The 22080-nt window shown below is 41.4% G+C and overlaps 1 protein-coding gene across 1 annotated transcript; it reads right to left on the reverse strand.

Moving 5' to 3' along the window:
* Positions 1-222: 222 nt before the first annotated feature.
* On the reverse strand, positions 223-8293 carry CD248 (CD248 molecule). The gene has a single exon (XM_089658065.1). It carries the CDS (start codon positions 7849-7851, stop codon positions 5683-5685), a length of 2169 nt encoding a protein of 722 aa, XP_089514191.1. The 5' UTR covers positions 7852-8293; the 3' UTR covers positions 223-5682.
* Between the last annotated feature and the right edge of the window lie 13787 nt (positions 8294-22080).

The following is a 22080-nucleotide window of genomic DNA, read 5'->3' on the forward strand; positions in this document are numbered from 1 at the left end:
TTGAGCACACTCCTTTATTTGTTGTTTTGTGCTCATGTCTCATTGCTGGTCAGATGAGTTGTTGGAGCTGCCAATGTGGTTATCTACATATCCCCTGGAACTTCATTCTGCTTGGTATTTGCACCTTTTATATGAACAAGACAATGTTCTTCAAACTTTTCATAAACAGCAATTTAATATTGAATAATTTCTAATCAAATAAAAATACACTGACAATACCAGTTAAATACTTATTTAAATTTAGTTTATTTGTCATTTTAAACATACAGGAAAAACATTTGACACATTTACAAGAAGAAATAAATAAAAATCCCTGATCTGCTGGGGTGAAGGGTGGCAATGCATTGCTGCAGAATCTTCATTGTATCATATTGACAAAACTGGATGATGACCACCTCACATCTGTAGGTTCATTTGTTTCAGTCTTTTCCCACAGTTTACGGGTATACAAGGTGGAGCAACTAGCAGTGCATACAAGTACCTGCCTGCAGCATGAAGAATCACAGTGAATCTGGAATTGACAATCCCATCCAGGTTAGATGTATTCACTGAAAAAGCTTAGCAATCCTTATTGCATATCCTTACTTGCTCACGATCTGTATTGACTAAGAAAACACAGCACAATGAGCGTCCAACAGATTTACAGCCCAACTCCAGGCACAACCAAAAAAAAAAAAAAAAAACCTTTGCACTGGGTACCTCCAATCCCCACTGCAAAGATTAGATGTTTGTTAAATTTTGGGGGTAGAACAAGGGACTGTATTGCTTAACTTCACCAGTCCAGATGCCTCCAATGCTGAGGACCAGTCTAGGAGATCAGGGGAGTCCGCTTGAGCAAGGAGAAGGTAAGTAATACAGCCTCATACACAACGCCCTAGACTTTAAGGGTTAGTTCACCTATATGGCTCATTCTCATGGACATAAAAACTGTTGCATTTAGATGTGTACAGCAGATAGCTTTGTACACATCTAAACACAGCGCTATAGCAAACAATGAGTTCATACTAACAGGGCTCATTCACACAAGCAGAACAAAACGCTGTGTTTAGATAAATATACCAGATAATTTTTTACTCATCTAAACATTGCACTATGGTAATCAATGAACCCATACACATAGCTGCATCTACATATGAAAATGTTTGCTGCGTTTAGTCATGCACAAAAAGTAGGGCACAGCTGCAAATTTTACACACTTAGATTTTCAGATTTTACTCATAATCACGTATAAATGTACATAAATGCGAGTACCTTAGGTGCACATTTTACGCAGGATGTTTCTTACATGCAGAAGATACGTGTCTAAACGCAATGTTTTTTCTGCCCATATGAATGAGCCCTTAGAGAAAAAATGTAAAGGTGAACTAACACTGGACACCCTCCCAACCTTACATGGTCCCTGCTGTACTTACCTGCAGGGTTGCTGAGCTGTCAGCACCCCCACAGCTGCTCTAACAGAAATCACCACTCTTCTGCCTCTTCTCTGGTGTGGACTAGATCAATTCTGATTGGTCAGCATTATCACTGCAACTTGGAGAAAGAGAAAAGAGCAGGGATTTCAAATCCCCCGCACCACTGGAGCGGCTGCGGGGGGTGTTGACAGCTCAAGGTGTCCGGTGTTAGTCCACTTTTAAATTTTTTCTGTAAATGTGAATTAACACTTTAATGATCATTTGCACTTTGCAACATGGCGGGGCACCACTGCAAGGGATTTTTTTTTGTTGCCCTAGGAAAGTTCTTACTGAAGTTCATGAAATCTTTTGAATGCATACTAAGGTAGACCATAGATTGTGCGAAATTATTTCCCTTAACCACCGGTTGAAGGAAAGAAAATCACTTGATTCCCCCATCAATACAGTCAGTGTTGATGGGAAAATCCCTCAGGCTGTGGTATTGTATTCTGACAGTGGGAGATTTCCCCAACGTCAGAATACAATGATCACTGCTGGTGGTCATAGTTGTTGGCAATGATCATATGAAAAAAAAAAAAAAAACCAGGCTAGTTGTACCAAAGTAGATCAATAGATTGACTTCAGTACAACCAGCCTGTCCTTAGATAGATTGAAATTCGTCCAGTTCCTACTGAATGGGCCAAATTTCAGTTCATCTATGGTCAGCTTAAGTGGGAAGTTCTGCTTTTACCAATCAGCTCCAGAGCTGAAGTAAGAAAGAATACACTCTAGTATCACTTTATATGCAATAGTACATTACCAAAGACTGAACTGCTGGTTCAATAAACCACAATACATTCCTGCCATATTACATACAGAAGTTTGCTTGTAATATGCTCAGTATCTTTGTAGACTTCTAGGAGTGAAGTCAGAAGATAATTATGGAAAATCCTGTCCATGCAATAAATGCTGGTACAAACAAACCTGAAATTTATTTTTATAGATTTTATTTTTCAAAACTATCCTTGTGACCTTTCTTACTGACGTCGAGTTAATAAAGTTTGAGAACATATTAAGAAGAAACTCCAATGTAATTATAAAACAGCACAATATTTGGAACACCAGTATAAAAAACACACCAGAGCACACTTTGGCACATGGCCTGCTTTTTCAAAACCCTTTAGTGCAACAATGTTTTTAAACTGGCTGCAGAGTTTTCTTAAGAACATGCAGGAGTCCATGGACAGGATATGGGGAGATAAAAGCGAAGTGTGGTTTACATAGCTGCCAATTTCCTGCTGTGCCAGGGATAGCCTCAGGCTTTGAAAAAGTGCCCCCGAAAATCTCTTTCCTTAAAATGTTCCCAGCTTTAAAAATTGCTCAGCTGTCCGATAAAATCCATACATTTTCACATGCTATATTAAAATTTTACATTTTAATAAAGCAGAACTCCAGACAGATAGAACATACACAAATCAATGTACCTACTGTATGTATTTGTTAGCACATTATTAAGCTCCTCCATGATCTCAAGGCTATTAAAAGTATTTCCACACTACAGCCAAACCACAGAACAGTGTATCTGCTTGTTCATGTGGGTTACCCGCAGTTTCCTATGGACTTTTCTGAAAGCGCACCAAAGATGCAGCATGCAGAACTTTTGGTGCACTTTCAGAAAACGTATCAAAAACACAGGACATGGTAAAAATCTATGATAATCCGTGAGTAACCTGCACAAAAAAACGCATGTTGACTGTGCTGCTGCATGGTAGTGTGAGAGCGGCTTAAAACTCTCTGCAGGAAAGACCGCTTTAGATGCCATTGTACCAGCCTGTTATAGAGCCTGTTATATCCTCCAGGAGTTCTATTTCACTAGTCCAGTATGCGTTTTTTTCAGAGATGCCAAGTTCTAATGAAGGGGAATCCTTAGAGCTCCCAACGTTGGACTTTTACTCTTCAAAACTATGAATAACGTTATATATGGACTGTACATGATTGACTTCTGTTCAGGGGCGGACTGACCATTTGGAAACTCGGGCACTGCCCAAGGGCCCGGGGTCAGTAGGGGGCCCCACGAGATGCCCCTGGTACCTTTTTCATAGGCTTTTTTGAGTTTGGGCAAGGACACAGGGGCCCCATGATCCCCTATTGCCTGGGGGGCCCATGAGTTGTCAGTCTGCTCCTGCTTCTGTTGCTTTCCTTCTTCCATACCCAAGCTTTTAATTGCTTTCTGTTTCTCCATTGAGGAGATTTACCCTCATTTCCTTGGTCGTCAAGACAGGAAGTGAAGGAAAATCTCCAGAAAAGAGATAAATATATCAATGAAAACACTCTTTGAGTAGAATGGGGAAGGGTTACATGAGGTCTGTGTCCTTGCTAAAGCGATTCCTCTTATTTTCTTTCCCAATGACGGTAGTCAGTAGAGCTGGAAAGGTAACTCTCCCATAGAGAGACACAATCAGAAAAAAAAACTTAATGGGAGTTTCTAATATGTCCCCATTTTTCTAAGCAGTATAACATTTTATATTCCTAGCAATCAGGTTTAGAATGACAAATCTGACCACCAGTGATATGGCCTAATCAGTGCAAAAAAAGAATAAATTTTTATGCTATTGTAGTTTACTGCAGCACAGTGTATAATTTGTACAATACAAAAAATCCTGCAAATCCCTGCACGGAGTAGAATGGCATTAGCTTTGTGTTTTTGGTTTTGTCAGTTTAAATGTTATCCATTTTTTTTTACTGATGACTCATGCTGTATCCATTATACAAAAACCTAGCTATATTTATAACAAAACAAAACAATGCATTGCTTGATCTCATCCTCTTTACAGCAAGGACATTTAAAATCACTAAAACATATTGTGAACAATAAAAAACTGTTCTTATTTGGTAATGAACCCTTGGTACCAGAACAATTCTGCGGATTGATACACCACACTGGAATCAATTAGCACTCAGGATTTCAAAGTGACAAAACTTAAGGTCTCATTTGTCTAGCAGTACAAAGTATATTGCTTTTGCATCCCTGTATCGCCCCCATCACTATGCAGTTCTTCATTTATTAATACATACAATGAGTGTTCACATGATCCAGATGAGTATAAGAGTTAAAGAAAGTTTTCACTACAGTGGGTGAAAAGCGGCTTCTGTAATCCAGGGGAAGGATTGGTGTAATGTTACAAGAGATTTTTGAAATATTGATGGGGTAAAAGAGACCATACTGCAATACCAACATGTTATAAAACATTATATGCTTAACACACAAAAACAGAATTACATTTGTGAGAGGTCCCCAAAGGTTTTTCCACCCCCTGAGTATCCTGTTGTCAAAATGGTAGTCCGGTACTGAGACACACATACACATTTGTCACCACTATACACAATGGCATTTTAAGATTCTTGATTTTCAAGTCATCATGATGTCTGGTATTTGACCTGTTCATTATAATAATTCATCTTTCCACTGTCATTAATGCTGTGACCACAGATATTGAGGAAATAACATTATCAAACTATTTTATTAACTCATCATACATGATGAGTGATATGCAGATACCTAGAATAAATCGGATACCATCTTTCATTAATTAGGAGTGAAAGATGACAACAATGACAAATCAATGCGTTTGACATGTCTGACAGAAAATGGGTTGGATTACTCAGTGATGTCTGCAATTAACTTCTTAGCACTTGTTCAAATGTTAGGCTGGTAAAGAAAACTGTAAGTAAGAATAGTGAGAACTGTGAAGTGCTTGCTGAATAGACAGAATGATGACAGATATGAGCAGAGCATAATATAAATGAGGCCAACCAACTGAGACACATTTTTGAATGAAGTAGGTGTAAAAAAGCAGGTGGTAGAACTCATAGCCATTAGCCACCAATTAGAATTTTAATTATAAAACTCTGATTGGATGCTATAAGTTTGTAGTTCATATCTGCCTTTTGGGCAGAACCTTTGAATAAGCCAAAAATGAGAGGTCTAAAAACATATTATGTGTATGCTATTATACCATACTTTTTAAGAATTTGTGAAATTAGAAGATCTACATATTTCAGTAAGTGAAAAACTGCTATACTATCTACTTTATAAACGTCCCCAGTGTGTGTGGCCTACACAACTTGTACAATGACAATAACATATGACAAAAGTAATCAAGCTAAACATATAAGGCAAGTACATGTGATTTTCTTATCTGCACCAAGCCCAGAAAAAACATGAACCCAAGTGAGTCCCACATTTAGTGCTACTTTATCTAATTTAAAATTCTAGAATCCTCATGTTTCTCTAAACAGGTCCTCGATTGATAGGTATTTCTACCCCTGAAGGAGGAAGGCCTTTCTCTGGTCCACCACCTGTTACCCAGTGATAGCAGTCAGTGACACTTCGAGGCTTTGTTTCCCCTCCACAACGCGTACAGTACACAATACCAAGGGCCAACATAATTACTAGAAAAACACACAGAGGAACAAGTAAGGCTACCACCAACCATCGGTTGTCCCTTTTTCCTTTTGATTCTTGGGATGTATTGGAAGAAACAGATGATACATCAGATGATACAGCATTTCCAATATGATTAGACAATGAGAGGTCAAGTGAAGGCACTGTGTTTTTATTTATATGTACTCCAGTTGTTGGCACCTGTGTTGTTGCAGGATTGTCATCTTCAAGGAAAATGTAAGGGTCTGCTGTAGATATCCTAGCCTGCTCCAGCAAAGCTGTAATGGTTCTGGGTTGAACTGTTGTGGAGATAGCAGATGTGACCTCTTCCCTCTGCCATTTATCAACACTCAATTCATCTTGTGGTAATGTAGTTGATAAGTACCTTGCAGGAACTTTTGAAGATAATAAAGAAACTCTAGGTGGTACTGTTTTGAAAGTGGTTCTTCTGATTTTATCCATCTTATACGTAGGTGGTATAGTCTGAGATGGGGTAACAGTGGGCGAAGCTGTTATTTCCATGTTGCTTTCCCAGTCCAGTGGGTATGTTGTTGTGTCAGAAATTTTGTTCAAAGTTGGCTCCACAGTTGGTTCTTTTTTAAAGGATGTTGTTGGTTGAACTGTATAAGTCTTATCAGGAGTTTCGGTGTCATATATGTCTGTCCAATACCAACCATCAGTTGCTGATTCAAATGTTGGTTCTTGCTCAAAAATTCTAATCACAGGTAGATTTGGTTCATGTCTAGTCGTCATTACATCCAGAAGCTTGCAGCTCACACGATCTGCATCTAGTTCATAGCCCTCACTACAGTAGCATTCAAAAAACCCAATATAGTTCACACACATCTGTTGGCACATACGAGCAATACGGCATTCATCTATATCTACACATCGCTCAGGATCATCTTCTGCAACAGAAAAACCCAAATCACAAGAGCAAGTATATGAGCCCAGAGTATTTTGACAGGAATGTTCACATGTTTCTTCATCTTCACATTCATCTACATCTTCACAACTATGTTCATCAGAAGCCAGTTCATAGCCTTCTGGACATATGCACTGGTACCCCTGACCACCTGTTCCTGCTATGCATTGGTATTGACAAGGGCATCCTTGTGCTTCATAGTTATGGTCATCCTCTGGTTCACAGGAGTGTCCATCTGGCAAGAGTACATATCCTTCTTGACAGCTACAAACTCCTTTATCACACAGCTGCTGACATTGCTGGCATTGTAATTCTTCAGGACGTTGGCACAAAGGCTCATCCTTGTTCCATCCCACAGTACCATCCTCCTTTAACATGCACAGAACAGACATGCTCTGGTGCTGACCTTCACATGACACTACTGCAACAGTGCCAAATGGAAGCAGGTCTAGCCAGGTACCCTCATAGCCAAAGGGTATAGAATAGCGAACAGTTTCCTCAGTCAAAGTTGAACACAATCCTTGATAGCGAAACTTGCATACAAAACCATCAACAGGCAATGTACAAGAGCCTTCCAGCCATTTAAAATCATCTTCTGGTTTACCATAGCCCAATCCAATTGCCACGCATCGTGGAGCTGAACAGGAACTTGGGGATCCTGCTGACACTGGCTGGCTAACCCAGTTAGTGTAGGCTGTGTCTTGGTCTCCAGTAGTCCACGTGAAACCACGCAAAGGCTTTTGAGGAGCACACTGCCTGGGCTGACGTTGCAAGCCAATCCAAAGCCTCAGCTGCAGGTCTCCATCACTGCGAGAACCTGTTGAGGAGGTAAGAAGTTGCTCAACTAAAGATGCTTCCTGGGCATTTTTGATGGTTGCTAGGTTGCCACCTTTTTCACGACAAGCTCTCCAAGACTCCAGAAACGTACGGCGCTGGTAAAAGACTGCATAACATGAATCACTTGGCCCACAAAGAGCATCATGTTCTCTAAGTTCATAGGAATGTGACATAGGAAGCAATATTACAACTTGCAGAATGAGGATAAATAAAAACATGGTGATTCCTTTGAACGTTGCTTTGGTATGTAGCATTGTCAAGAATATTTGATTTGCCTCTCTGCAGACTGAACTTTCTCCTTCTGACAAAATGTAACACTCTGCTCAGGATTAGCTCTTTCCAGCTGTTGCTGCTGTTTCTGTGGTTGGTCACATTTGCATCAAGAGTTCCTTGAGAGCAGCTGAGTGAGTTTGCAAAGATTTCATTGTCTTCTAATAAAACCTTGCTGTATTCCTTTTATGTGGGACCCCTTGAGCCAATTTCAGTGCTCCTTAGTTTGTGTTGGTCTTCCTAGATATAACTTTTCCTTCTTCATTCTCTCAAGCATCCAGTTATCTCACATCACAGTCTGGTTAGGAAGTGGTTGTCATCTTTCTGCTCTTTGTCTGCACTTTAGCTGTCTCCAGTCTGATGCTTTTAACAGACGAAATATGAAATGAAGTCCTACTATCTTTCTGCCTGTGGATTTGGGAGGGAGGTCTCTCTCTTTTTCGCTCTCCCACATGCTCTGCTCTCCCTCCCCCCCTCCATCCTTGTATGGACAAAGTTTGTTTCTGTCTTTTTTCTTTTGCTCATTTTCCTCTCCCCTGTTTTACTCCTGGTCTCAGACCCCCTGAGATTTAGCAAATATTTCTGTGCTGGCACAAAAAGAGAAAGCAAGAAAGGCTGGGGTGGGGGGCGCACAGAAAAAGAAAAAGAATGAATCATAGAAAAAGAGTGAGAGTAAATGGGGGTGTGAAGGGGATGAAAGAGAGAATAGGAAAGAAAGGAAACTTCATAGGAAACAAAACAGAAAAGTGCAATAAATATATCAAAGGAGGAGGGAGGAGGTATGAAAAATTAAAGCACGGACAAAGAACACCGGGAACAGAAAAAAAAAATAGTGGGACTTTAGCAAGCAGGGTGGTGTTACATTTTTTCTTAATCTTAACATTACAGCATTAAGAACTAATGATCTCTCCTTTTTCAGATCTTGCAGTTTTCCTTTAGTAAGCAGCTAAACACTAGTCTACACTACTGAAAGAAGTCATTGATGTTACGGTCTGTTCACATCAGAATGTGGTGCAGGAAAGGCATGTTCCATGCGCATTTCAGAGACACGCGTAGGTGCCAATTAATTGTTAATGGCACCGCAAAAGCTTCTAGTAAACGTAGCTCATTTGCGGCCACCAAACCACATATTACTGTAGTTTGATTTGCAAAAGTAATGCTTGCACATTCCAGTGCATTCTACAACTCATTCAAATGAATGGGATGTCAAAACCAGAATGCGAGGGACCACAAGGGACTGGCTCTTACTCAGAAATAACCAAATCAATTAGATCAAATGCATTCAGCTAATAAAAGCCTTTTCTAAATATATATACAGTATATATGTCTGTTTATGAAAGGGGTAAAACTACACTGCTCAAAATAATTAAAGGAACACTTTTTAATCAGAGTATAGCATCAAGTCAGTTAATCTCCTAAGATATTTATCTGGTCAGTTAAGTAGCAGGTGCACTAGATGGGCAAAAATGAGATGACCCCCAAAACAAAAAAATGGTTTTACAGGTGGAGGCCACTGACATTGTTTTCCCTACTCATCTTTTCTGACTGTTTTTCACTAGTTTTCCATTTGGCTAGGGTTAGTGTCACTACTTGTAGCATGAGGCGATACCTGGACCATGCAGAGGTTGCACAGGCAGTCCAACTCCTCTAGGATGGCACATCAATACGTGCCATTGCCAGATGGTTTACTGTTTCTCCCAGCACAGTCTCAAGAGCATGGAGGTGATTCCAGGAGACAAGCAGTTACTCTAGGAGAGGTGGACAGGGCTGTAGAAGGTCCTTAACCCATCAGCAGGACCGTTATCTGTTCCTTTATACAAGGAGGAACAGGATGAGCACTGCCAGAGCCCTACAAAATGACCTTCAGCAGGCCACTGGTGTGAATGTGTCTGATCAAACAATCAGAAACAGACTTCATGAGGGTGGCCTGAGGGTCCGATGTCCTCTAGTGGGCTCTGAGCTCACTGCCCGGCACCATAGAGCTTGATTGGCATTTGCCATTGAACACCAAAATTGTCAGGTCCGCAACTGGTGCCCTGTGCTTTTAACAGATGAGAGCAGGTTTACCCTGAGCACATGTGACAGATGTGAAAGGGTCGGGAGAAGCCGTAGAGAATGTTATGCTGCCTGTAACACCGTTCAGCATAACCATTTTGGTGGTGGGTCAGTGATGGTCTGAGGAGGCATATCCATGGAGGGATGCACAGACTTCTACAAGCTAGACAAAGGCACCCTGACTGCAATTAGGTATGGGGATGAAATCCACTGTCAGACCCTACACTGGTGCAGTGGGTCCTGTGTTCCTCCTTGTGCAGAACAATGCCTCATGTGGCAAGACTATGCAGGCAGTTCCTGGTGGATGAAGGAATTGATACCAATAAATGGCCCCCACGCTCGCCTGACCTAAATCCAATAGGACACCTCTGGGATATCATGTTTCAGTCTATTTGATGCAGTTAGGTTACACCTCACACTGTGCAGGAGCTCAGTGATGCCCTGGTCCAGATCTGGGAGGAAGTACCCCAATCCGTCGGCTCATTAGGAGCATGCCACGATGTTTTCAAGCATGCATACAAGCACATGGGGGTCATATAATCTACTGAGTATCATTGTGAGTTGCTGCAATGAAATTTCAGCAAAATGTACTAGCCTGTTGCATCATTTTTCCCTTTGATTTTCAGGGTGTGTTTGAGTTCAGTCCTCTGCAGGTGGATAATTTTAATTTCCATCAAACGATGGGGCATCCTTATGTTCCTAACACATTATCCAGTCCATATCAGTATAGATATCCAACATGGTATCATTGAGATCTGATGTGATTTCAAAGTGTTCCTTTAATTTTTTTGAGCAGTGTATATAATCCTATGCATGGTATGCAAGCCACACTTAAGCTGCACTTGGCTTTGTGCAAAACCCCCAACTGTTCCCTCTTTTGGAACCAAGTCCCCCTGTCCCTCTTTCCTCCTCAGGTGTCCCTTTTTTGAATTTAAGTATACACCTCTATGATAAATGAACTATTTAACTACCAAAGGTTTTCCTGTATATCACACTAAACCTTTTATACAGACTTTTTTAAAAATTGCATTCAAATTTTGAAAAGCCAGTACAAAGGAAAATTAGTAATAAAAGTACTTGTGGATTTAGGCAGTTTTTTTTGGTTGTCCATCTTTCTCGTACCTCCCAAGTTTTTATTATGGGAAAGGGGAACACCTATTAGTAAAAAGTATGTAGGACCTACCCCTGCCACATCCCCATTATATAGAGAATTAATACAAAGAAAATAATTGGTCAAACACACAAGCGCTTTTTTTTACCACTATTATTTCTTAGTGCTAAAGTGTGAAATTTATAAAAGCAGCAACTCAGAAATTGGATGAAAGGTTTAGCACTGTAAGGGCCCATTCACACCAGAAAATACATGTAACTGTGTGATTTTTCCTTTTACCTATGCATGGATTTGATGCACTTTTCACACGCAATTGAAGTGCGTTTACATGCAGTTGATGCATGCTTTTCTATCTGCATTTGACCTGTGAGGTCACTTCCTTATTTTTTCTTTCCTTAAGCTTCTATGTGCACTGTGATGCATTACAGTGCGTTTGCAATGTATTTTGCTCATTTGCGGTGAGGAAAAATTAGGCATGCTGTACCTTTCATGCATTAACACACCTTAAGTGTCCATGAGCATTAATCAATGTGCATAAGCACACATCTGCCCATTGAATTTAACTGTTTTACTCTTATATTGTACATCATCAAGTTTCAATCATGCAGTAGTAACAATGGGAGTCTCAATATTCCTGCTGCATACTTGTTAAGGGTCTTTTTGTACACACATTTAGGTGCATTTAGGAGCATTTAGGCATTTTTAGCATATTTTTGCCAGAAAACGCCTATCAAAAAATGCAATCCAGAAGGATTTTTTTCTGCCTCTAAACACTGAGCCTAAAATATGCCGCTAAACAGCCTAACGTGCTTGGACACATAGGATAACATTGAGCTGCATCTACAGGCAAAAAGCAAAACTCTTCTAGAATCAGTGTTTTTCAATCAATGTGCATGGACCCTTAAAGCGGAGTTCCACTTACTTTGTAAAAAAATAAAAGTCAGCAGCTACAAAAACTGTAGCTGCTGACTTTTAAAAAACAGCCACTCACCTGTCCCACGATCCCGCGTTGCCCCCGCCGCAGCCCGTTTCACCGGTTGTCCTGTATACCAGGCGCCAGCATCTTCAGTGTGGGCACCCGGCTGTAAAGTGCGAGTAGCGCTGCACTTCCTGAATAGTCCCATCATCTTCTGGGCCCTGTCAAGTTTCCCACAAGTCTTCGGGGAAGGAGGGTAGGAGGACAACTTCCGTTTCCGATCGCCTAGGCAATCGCAGCGGAAGTGGGAGCGGGTACCTGTCAAATTTGGGTACCCATTCCTCCTCCGTTCCCCAAAGGTGCCAATCCTTATTGGGGAGCGGGGACCAATCTTTAAAGTGGAACTTCCCCTTTCGGGTGGAACTCCGCTTTAAGACAATTGAATGTCATTCCTTCCTTTGTTTTCAAGCATCCAGTCAACTCTTGCACTATTTTAATACCTGTAAACTAATGAAAAACTGATTGCTATGGGTTGCCACACATCACACATAATTGTTGCTTTTTGCACTAGACATGCATGCTGGAAATGTTCTTTTCGTTTCTGATTTTGTTAATTTGTTCATTGAAGAATTTTGTTTTGTCATATTCGTTATGTTGAACCAACTTGTTTTTGGAATTTGCTTTGTATCTTCGGCATTTGTTTTGTAAGTTTGCAGTTTTTTTGGAAAATTGCTATATACTGTATTAGTTTTCGGTTTCGATATTTCCAGGGGATTCGTTATTCATATATCAAAACTATTCAATGATTTCAGACGCAGCAAAATAAATATATTGCAAAATTCAGCGGCCCCACATTTTTCTAGGTTAAGAATTGCCTTAGACTGTGGAACTAAACTGAGTGACTGACAATTACACATTCAAGTCACAAATTTACTCGATTTCGAATTACCGAACATCTGAATCTCCAAAAAAAACACATTTTCATTCAAAAATTGATTCGTAATGAAACAAATTGCACATGTCTACTTTGCACTGTATTATAAAATAATTTGATTTGTCTGCTACATGTTTCCAGCTCAGCTGATGCATGAAAATGGACATTATGGTGAAATTTGGTGAAGCCATGCATTGTAACCAATCAGCTTCTAGGCTTTATTGTCAAAGCCTAAAGTAACTATTTTTTTCATTTTGGATAGAGTAAGGGCGGGTTAGGTGTCAGATTTGTATTTCAGTTTCAGTTCCCCCCCAGTGTCAGAATGCCCACCAAAGAATGGCATAAACTTGTACTCCTGTGCTGGAGGATGGACTCTACAGAGGTATGAGACCACAAGTGTGGCTCTGATGAAGAGGCAAGCCCTCGAAACGTGTCAGCCATTTGGCGGTCTAGGAGTCCCATTACGGATATCATCCAGTGACTGGACCTGGATATGATGTGCCTTTGACATTTGTTCCTTTGTGAGCATATTACCAATTATTTATTAAATAAATGATCTTTTAAATAGTTCATGCACCCTCTGTTTGTTTCTTTGTATTCGGAATGCCCGCTACAGTCACGAAATAAGTAAAATCATAGCCATTACTAGTATAAAAAAAAAATTCCAGTATATATATCGCCATTTGTAGACGCTATAAGTTTCACGGAAACCAATTAATTAAAAATGCAGAGGCGATCAAAGAAAGCTCCATTTATGGGAATAAAGGACATAAATCTCATTTGGGTTCAGTGTTGCATGATCACGCAATTGTCAGCTAAAGTAACGCAGCGCTGTATCGCAAAAAATGGCCTGGTCAGGAAGGGGGGGGGGGGTAAATCCTCTGGAAGGCAAGTGGTTAATTGAACAAGCTGAGGTTAGAAGCTGATTGGTTACTGTGCACAGTTGCACCAGATTATGTGTGCAGAAGTTTTAGTAAAAGTGAAAGTAAACATGTAAACAAATAAAAAGTAGACATGTGCAGTTTGCTTCTTTCTGAATTGAAATTTGGACAAGTTTTCGTTATGTGGAGATTCAGATATATCCAAATTTATGAATTACAATAGTAACGAATTTAAATTAATACGAAATAACGAAACATAATTTCGTCCGAAATTGGAATTGAATTTGAATCGAATTCAAATTCGAAAACAAAATTAAATTAAAAAACCAGAATAGAATAAAATAGAAAATAAAGGAATAGAATAGAAAATAAAATAATAGAATAAAACTGAAAGAATAGAATAAAATAGAATCGAAAAGAAATAGAATAGATTAAAATTGAGTATAGCCACCTTCTGAAATTCAATTTTTGAAAAGATTAACAGAATAGAATAGAGTAAAACAGAACAGAATAAAATAGAATAGAAAATGGAGGCATAGAATAGAATAAAATAGAAAAAAATAGAATAAAATAGAAAATTAATAGAATAGAGTAGAATAGAAAAAACAATAGAATTAAATAAAATATTTATTTATTTATTTCAGGTACTTATATAGTGCCATCAATTTCTGCAGCTCTTTACATATATATATATATATATATATATATATATATATATATATAATAGATTCACATCAGTCCTTAATCATCAAGGGACGTACAATCTAAGGTCCCTAACTAACATTCATATATATACACATACTAGGGCCAATTTAGACTCCAATTAACCTACCAGCAGGTCTTTAAAGGAAACTGGAGTACCCAGAGGAAACCTAGGCACAGGGAATAATAATTCCGGAATTCAAATTTCTAATAGAACAAATTTGAACTGAATACTTTTCAATTCGGTTGAATTAAATTAAACTTCACCGAATTCGGAAAATTCAAATCAAATTCAAAATCGAACAAACAAAATGAAACAAATTCCGGAAACAAGTTTAACGAATTTAATGAAACAAAATTATTTAAATGCCAAGTCAAAACAAAGCAATTTTTTTTGTTCTGCACATGTCTACTCCGAAGTCTTTAAATTTGTGAATGTCATGCAATAAATAATCAAGTGTGTATTATCCAATAACAATGGAGGCCAGTTCATAGAACAGTAGATATTGAAAACTGTGGAATTTATACCCAGAGGCAGAGAAGGGGTTAAGTGTGATCCTACATGAATCCCTTTCTCCTATCCTATACATTTTTCAGGATTCTGAAATAATTAACTCCATGCTTTTTATGAGTTCCCTTGGGGGAATCAGTCATAGCATCACCTTTAATTGCTTACAGACACAACAACCCACGATGGCCATAACACAGGTTCTAATCACAAGAGCAATAGGAGAGAACTGAGGCTGCTAATGATCTCATGACACACACATGCAATGAATTCCTGTGTTACCACAGCAGGGCTCTAATAAAAGTGACACGTTTAGTGTGCACAAGCCCATAGGGAATCCTGTGATTTCACAGTTTTACACAGATAACTAAAACATGTCTGTTAACACCCTTTTATCATAAAGAATTAACTCAGGTATTTTTTTTTTCTTTTAATAAATTCTGTTATTTAACTATGATTAATAACTATGTTATTAATCATAGTTAAAATCACATTAAAAGTTTGGCTGTCACTAAATGTAAATGCATTTGTCAGTATGAAGACTGTGAAAATACATTCAGTGTGTCAAGTCAACTGGCTAAGGAAATGCTTTAGTACATGCTGAGTTAAAGTAAAGCCAAAACTTTTTTTTTAGATTAGGGAATGATCAGAATCCATGTCTAGTTTAACTTTTGCTGTCTGTGTCCAATTGGGAAGGTTTCCCTTTCCTTTTACTTCTTGTATCGGAAACATAACATGAAAAAGGGGAAATCTCTCCAAAGTGAGGGAAATCCCTTTTTGATAGTTCTCAGTTGGAGCAAGTGTTCCTATTGGAAGATTGCCTTTCTATTCCTGAAAATGTCGGATTATTCTCTAATATGACACTCATGAAATAATAGTTTTCCAAACATATGAACGTGCAAAATATATGGGAAAATACTTACCTTTCCCACGGCCAATGTTGCCAAAATGTCGCTTGGTTTAATGGAAATCCTCCACTGAAGCAGAAACATATACTTCTGGAAGTGTCAATTTTTTGGGGGGGGGGGGTCATCAGCAGCTCTCACTGGTTCCTCCTGCTGATCTCCACCCGTTGCAGGATACACTCTCTCCCCATCAACCAGGTCACCAACAGATGAGAAATAATATCTGAAATATTGTTATTTGTTTCAGCTTGACAGAGGTCAGACAGAAGTCCCATAAAGGATTATATGTTCAAACAGAGCTTGTCTCAAGATATTTTACTGATAAACGGACACCCTTGTATTTCTATGGACTAGCGGATGTAAACGGATGATCATCTGTTTACATCTGTTAATGTCCGCATCCGTTAACATCTGTTTTTTTGAACAGAGGAAAACTATTTTTCTTCCGTTAAAAAAAACGGAGTGGATGAAAAATGGATGTAAATGGACAAAGATGGATGTAAACTGACAAAAACAGATGTGAACAGATGAAAACATATGTAAACGGACAAAAAAGGTTAGAAACGAATGGAAACAGACAAAAAAAACAGATGTAAACTGATGAAAACGTTTGAAAAACGGATGAAAAACAGATGTAAACTGATGTAAACTGATCTGTTTTTTCTTGGAAAAAAACGTGACTGAACTGATGAAAAAAATGGAACGCCGTGTGAAAGGCGCCTTAGAGTCCACTGCCCCTACCCGCTGCAACACAATAGCTTCAGATCACATCACAGTCAGTTGATTGTACTTCCCACACTTGTGCAGCTCACCACCACTAGTTACATCTAATCTAATAGTTTAGCCAGGGTTGTACTTGCTGATCCTGACTCTAGTGTTGTTTTCCCACTGAAACCAATATAAGGGGCATATGACATCCCCCACATGGCTGATGTGTAAGGTAAAGTCTACAGGCTTGGAAAAATCTGTATGTAAATGGATAGAAAACTGGCTAAAAAATTGTATTCAAAGAATAGTGGTTAATGATTCATACTCTGCATGTTCTAGGGTTGTTAGTGGTGTATCCCAAGGTTCAGTGTTGGGACCCTTACTTTTTAATATATTTATAAACGATATAGGGTCTGGGATTAAAAATCCCATTTCAGTCTTTGCAGATGACACCAAGCTGTGCAGTGGAATAACGTCCTTACAGGATGTCTTCAACTTACAAGAAGACCTCAATGTACTGTTTAATTGGGCAACTATGTGGCAAATTAGACTTAATGTTGATAAATGTAAGGTTATGCACTTGGGGGCTAAGAATATGATGCATCATACATACTAGGAGGGGTACAACTGGGGGAATGAATGGTGGAGAAGGATCTGGGAGTTCTGGTAGATCACAAGCTTAATAATGGCATACAATGCCAAGCTGCGGTTTCTAAAGCGAGCAAAATCCTCTCTTGTATTAAAAGAAGTATAGACTCCAGAGAGAGAGATATCATATTACCCCTGTACACCTCATTAGTAATACCTCATCTGAAATATGCAGTTCAGTTTTGGGCACCAATTCAAAAAAAGAACATTTGGGAACTGGAGAAAGTACAGGGAAGGGCAACCAAACTGATACAAAGCATGGAGGAGCTCAGCTATGATAAGATTAGAGGAACTGAATTTATTCTCTCTTGAGAAGAGGAGATTAAAGGGGGTTATGATCAACATGTATAAATACATCAGTGGTTCATATAGTGAACTCGGTGTAGAGCTATTCACCCTGAGGTCATCACAGAGGACAAGGGGGCACTCTTTACATCTGGAGGAAAATAAATTTAATCTCCAAACACGGAAAGGTTTCTTCACAGTGAGAGCTGTGAAATGTGGAATGGACTCCCTCTAGAGTTGGTTCTGGTTAGCTCATTGGATTGCTTTAAAAAATGCCTGGATTCTCTCTTAGATACACAGAATATAACTAGATACTAACATTTATAGGTAATGTTGATCCAGGGAATATCTCGGGGGATCAGGGAGGAACTTTTTTCCCTGCAGGAGCAAATTGGATCATGCTTTGCTGGGTTTTTTGTCTTCCTCTGGATCAACTGTGGGTATAACTTTTTTTTTTAATGGTTGTACTGGATGGATTTGTGTCTTTTTTTCAGCCAGACTATGTAACATCCATTGAAAGCAATGCAAGGGCATTACTTTAATCCACTGTGACAAATATAAGGGCATCATTTTCTCCACTGTGACCAATTTAAGGAGCATTATTTTCCCCACTGTGCCCAATTTAAGGGGAATTATTTCCCCATTAATAGTAATGTAAGGGGCAATTGATATCCATTGAAATCAATTCAATCGGCGTTATTTTTATCCACTGTGACAAATGTAAGGGTAATTATTTTCCCACGGACACCAATGTAAGGGGCATTAGTTTTTCACTGACACTGATGTCAGGGACATACTACTCACACTGACATTAATGTAAGGGGCATTGGTTTCCCACTGACCCTGATGTAAGGGACATACTACTTCCACTGACACCAATACTTCTGACCTCTGAATTCTATATGCGGTATGGTATGGTACTGTACTGGTGCACTTGTGATATTAAACCCTCAGTTTTATAGGCACTTTCAGCAGCTTGTAGACAGGTGTAGTGCGACCTCCCTGCATAGGTGGCGCTGTTCAGCAGCTGCAATGCCGAGAGAGAGCGAAGGATAAGAGGCCTACCAAGCCCCACAATGCACTGTGCTCTCACAGTGCAATGTGATGGGCCAAAGCAATGCACCTGACCACAGGTGAGGTGCAATGCTTTGGCCAATCACAGCACAACTCGGCACAACTGACATCACCGCTAGCTCCAATTGTTTACATCTGACAAATGTCAGATTGTGGTGAGTGCTTGGTGGGTGTGGACAGGTCGGCGGGAATCAGGTTTTTTTTTTGTTTTGGCAAGTTAACTTCGCTCTGACAACGCTGGATGTCATGATTGACAATGGATTTTAACGGTAGAAACATTTTTTATTTAAATAAAGGACTTTTCAAAAACTTTTGTTTTGTTTTTTGTTCAATAAAGGAGTTTTTCAAAAGACTGGTCTCTTTATTTTTTGACTCAATTTAACCCTTTAGGCAATGGTTATTATTATTATTATTATAAATAGTTCGCTCAGCGCCGTACATTACAAAGGGGGACAGAACATGTGACAGAACAATACCAATACAATGCAAAACATGAGGGGATCGAGGGCCCTGCTCTTTCGAGCTTACAATCTAGGAGGGAGGGGATAGTGGTACAGGAGGAGATAGCTGTGGGGGATGGAGTGGTAGGAAGAGTGGAGGAGGTCGGCAGGTTAGCAGGGGGTGGGGTAGGCTTCCCTGAAGAGATGGGTTTTCAGGGTGCGCCTAAATGAGAGGAGAGTAGGTGATAATCTGATGGGTTGGGGCAGGGAGTTCCAGAGGATGGGTGACACCCTGGAGAAATCCTGGAGGCGGGCATGGGAGGAGGAGACCAGGGAACTAGAGAGAAGGAGGTCTTGTGAGGAGCGGAGTGTGCGTGCTGGGCGGTACTTGGATATTAGGTCAGAGATGTAGTACGGGGCAGTATGGTGGACAGCTTTGTACGTCAGTGTTAGGATTTTGAATTTGATCCGTTGCGCAATCGGAAGCCAGTGGAGGGATTGGCAGAGGGGGGGTGGCAGAGATGGAGCGGTTGGAAAGGTGAATGAGTCTGGCAGCCGTATTCAGGATCGACTGAAGCGGGGATAGCCAGCGGCGAGGCAGACCAGTGAGGAGGGAGTTGCAGTAGTCGAGTCGTGATATGATGAGGGAGTGGATGAGCGGTTTAGTGGTTTCTGGGGTTAGGAACATGCGTATTTTGGTGATGTTGCGGAGGTGGAGTCTGCACGAGTTTGTTAAAGATTGGACTTGGGGCTGGAAGGATAGGTTGGAGTCCAGAATGACACCAAGTACTCTAGCCTGCGGGGCGGGTTTGATAGTGGCGTTGTTGGATGTGATGGAGAAGTCAATGGGGGGTGGTTTCCGGGCTGGGGGGAAGACAAGAAACTCGGTTTTGGAGAGGTTCAGTTTAAGGAAGTGGAACGACATCCAGTCTGATATGTCGCTCAGTAGGTGTGTGATTCGGGCAGAGACCGAGGGGGTGAGGTGGGGGGTTGAGAGATAGATTTGTGTGTCGTCGACATATAGGTGGTAGTTGAAGCCGTGAGAGCGTATGAGTTGGCCAAGGGAGGAGGTGTAGATGGAGAAGAGAAGGGGCCCGAGGACAGAGCCTTGAGGGACCCCAACAGAGAGGGGGAGTGAGGGGGAAGTGGTAGCATTATAGGTAACTCTGAAAGAGCGTTGTGACAGGTAGGATGAGAACCAGGAGAGAGCAGAATCTCTGAGGCCGAGGGAGTGTAGTTTTTTGAGGAGGAGGGGGTGGTCGACTGTGTCGAAGGCCGCAGAGAGGTCAAGGAGTAGGAGCACTGAATAGTGGCCATTAGCTTTGGCGGTTAGCAGGTCGTTGGAGAGTTTGAGTAAGGCAGTTTTGGTAGAGTGTAGGAGACGGAAGCCGGACTCTAGGGGATCGAGGAGGTTGTTGTCGTTGAGGTGAGAGCTTAGGTGGGTGTAGACTAGGCGCTCGAGGAGTTTAGATGTAAATGGGAGCAGGGAGATGGGTCTGAGGTTGTTCGGGTCATTGGGGTCCAGGGATGGCTTTTTAAGTATGGGGGTGATGTGTGCATGTTTCAGAGGGGAGGGGAAAGTGCCGGAGGAGAAGGAGAGATTAAAGATGTGGGTAAGGGAGCGTAGGATGGAGGGGGAGGGAGGTCGTAGGTGTTGTGAGGGGATAGGGTCAAGGGGGCAGGTGGTGAGGCGGGCATCAGAGGATCTTGGAGACTTCCTCGATGGTAGTAAGGTCAAAGGTGCGGAGTGTTGGGGGGGCTTCAGTATGAGGAATGTAGGGTGGGGTGGAAGTGGAGGTCAGAGCAGTGGTGGGGCCATGGGAGAGGGGTGATGAGGGGGTAGCTGAGTGAGGGGGAACAGGGTTGGAGGGAGTTTGAGCAGCAACGAAGTCCCTGCGGGTTATGTCGAGGGAGAGGGGGGATGAGGGGGTAGCTGTGTGAGAGGGGACGGGTTGAGAGGGCGTGTGACTTACGGCGATGTTCTTGCGAATTGTGTCAATCTTGTTTTTGAAGTGATTGGCAATCTCAAGGGCAGTGAGTGAGGTGCTGGGTGGAGGTGGGGGTGGAGAGAGTAGAGAGTTGAAGGTGGAGAAGAGTCGGCGAGGATTGGAGGAGAGGGCCTTGATGAGGGTCAGGAAGTAGGCTTGTTTGGCTGCGTGGAGGCAGGTGGTGTAGGTGTGGAAGGCAGATTTGTAGCGGGTGAAGGCTTGTTGGGATTTGGTTTTGCGCCATAGTCGCTCCAGGGCACGACTGTGTCCTTTGAGGGTTTTGGTGTGATCAGTCTGCCAGGGCTGGAGCGGTCGGGGTCTGATGTTGCGTGTGGTTAAAGGCGCTAGTGAGTCAAGGGCTGTTGACAGCGCGTTGTTGTAGGCAGTCATAGCCAAGTCGGGGCAGGACAGGGGGAGGATGCTGTCGTGGAGTTGATCAGCTGCAGAGTGGAGGGGGGCGGGGTTAAGGTTGCGGAGGTTACGGTTGGTAGTATTGTGACATTTGGAGGGGTAGGCGTTGGAGGACGAGGAGATAGAGAACGTAATCAGGTTGTGGTCAGAGAGAGGGAAGGGGGTGTTCGTGAGGTTGTGGGGAGCCGAGATCAAGGATATTATCGTCGGAGTGGGTGGTGGATTGTATGCACTGTGCAAGTACAAAGGAGGAGGTTAAGTGGAGGAGATGGGATGTGTCTGGGTTGTTGAGGTTGACAGGGATGTTGAAATCCCCAAGGATGATGGTGGGTAGCTCAGAGGAGAGGAAGAAGGGTAGCCAGGAGGAAAAGTCATCCAGGAAGCGGGATATGGATCCAGGAGGCCGGTATATCACAGCACCCCTTACTCATTCACAAAGGGGGGGCAGCATTAGGATGCCCCCTTCTTCAAAGGGGTACCTTGTAAGCCACAGGGAGAGGGAGGGGTGCTCATTCCCCTCCCTTTCCTGCCCTGGCAGGCCTGTGTTTGGACCAAGGGTCTGGTATGAATTTAGGAGGGACCCCATGTTTTTTCCCCCCATTTTGGGGGGTGGGGTTCCCCTTAAAAGTCCCACCAGGCCTAAAAGT

The sequence above is a fragment of the Staurois parvus genome, unplaced genomic scaffold (genome assembly GCF_062004578.1).
Source record: "Staurois parvus isolate SC_StPar_1 unplaced genomic scaffold, SC_StPar_1.0 ptg001051l, whole genome shotgun sequence".
NCBI lineage: Eukaryota > Metazoa > Chordata > Amphibia > Anura > Ranidae > Staurois > Staurois parvus.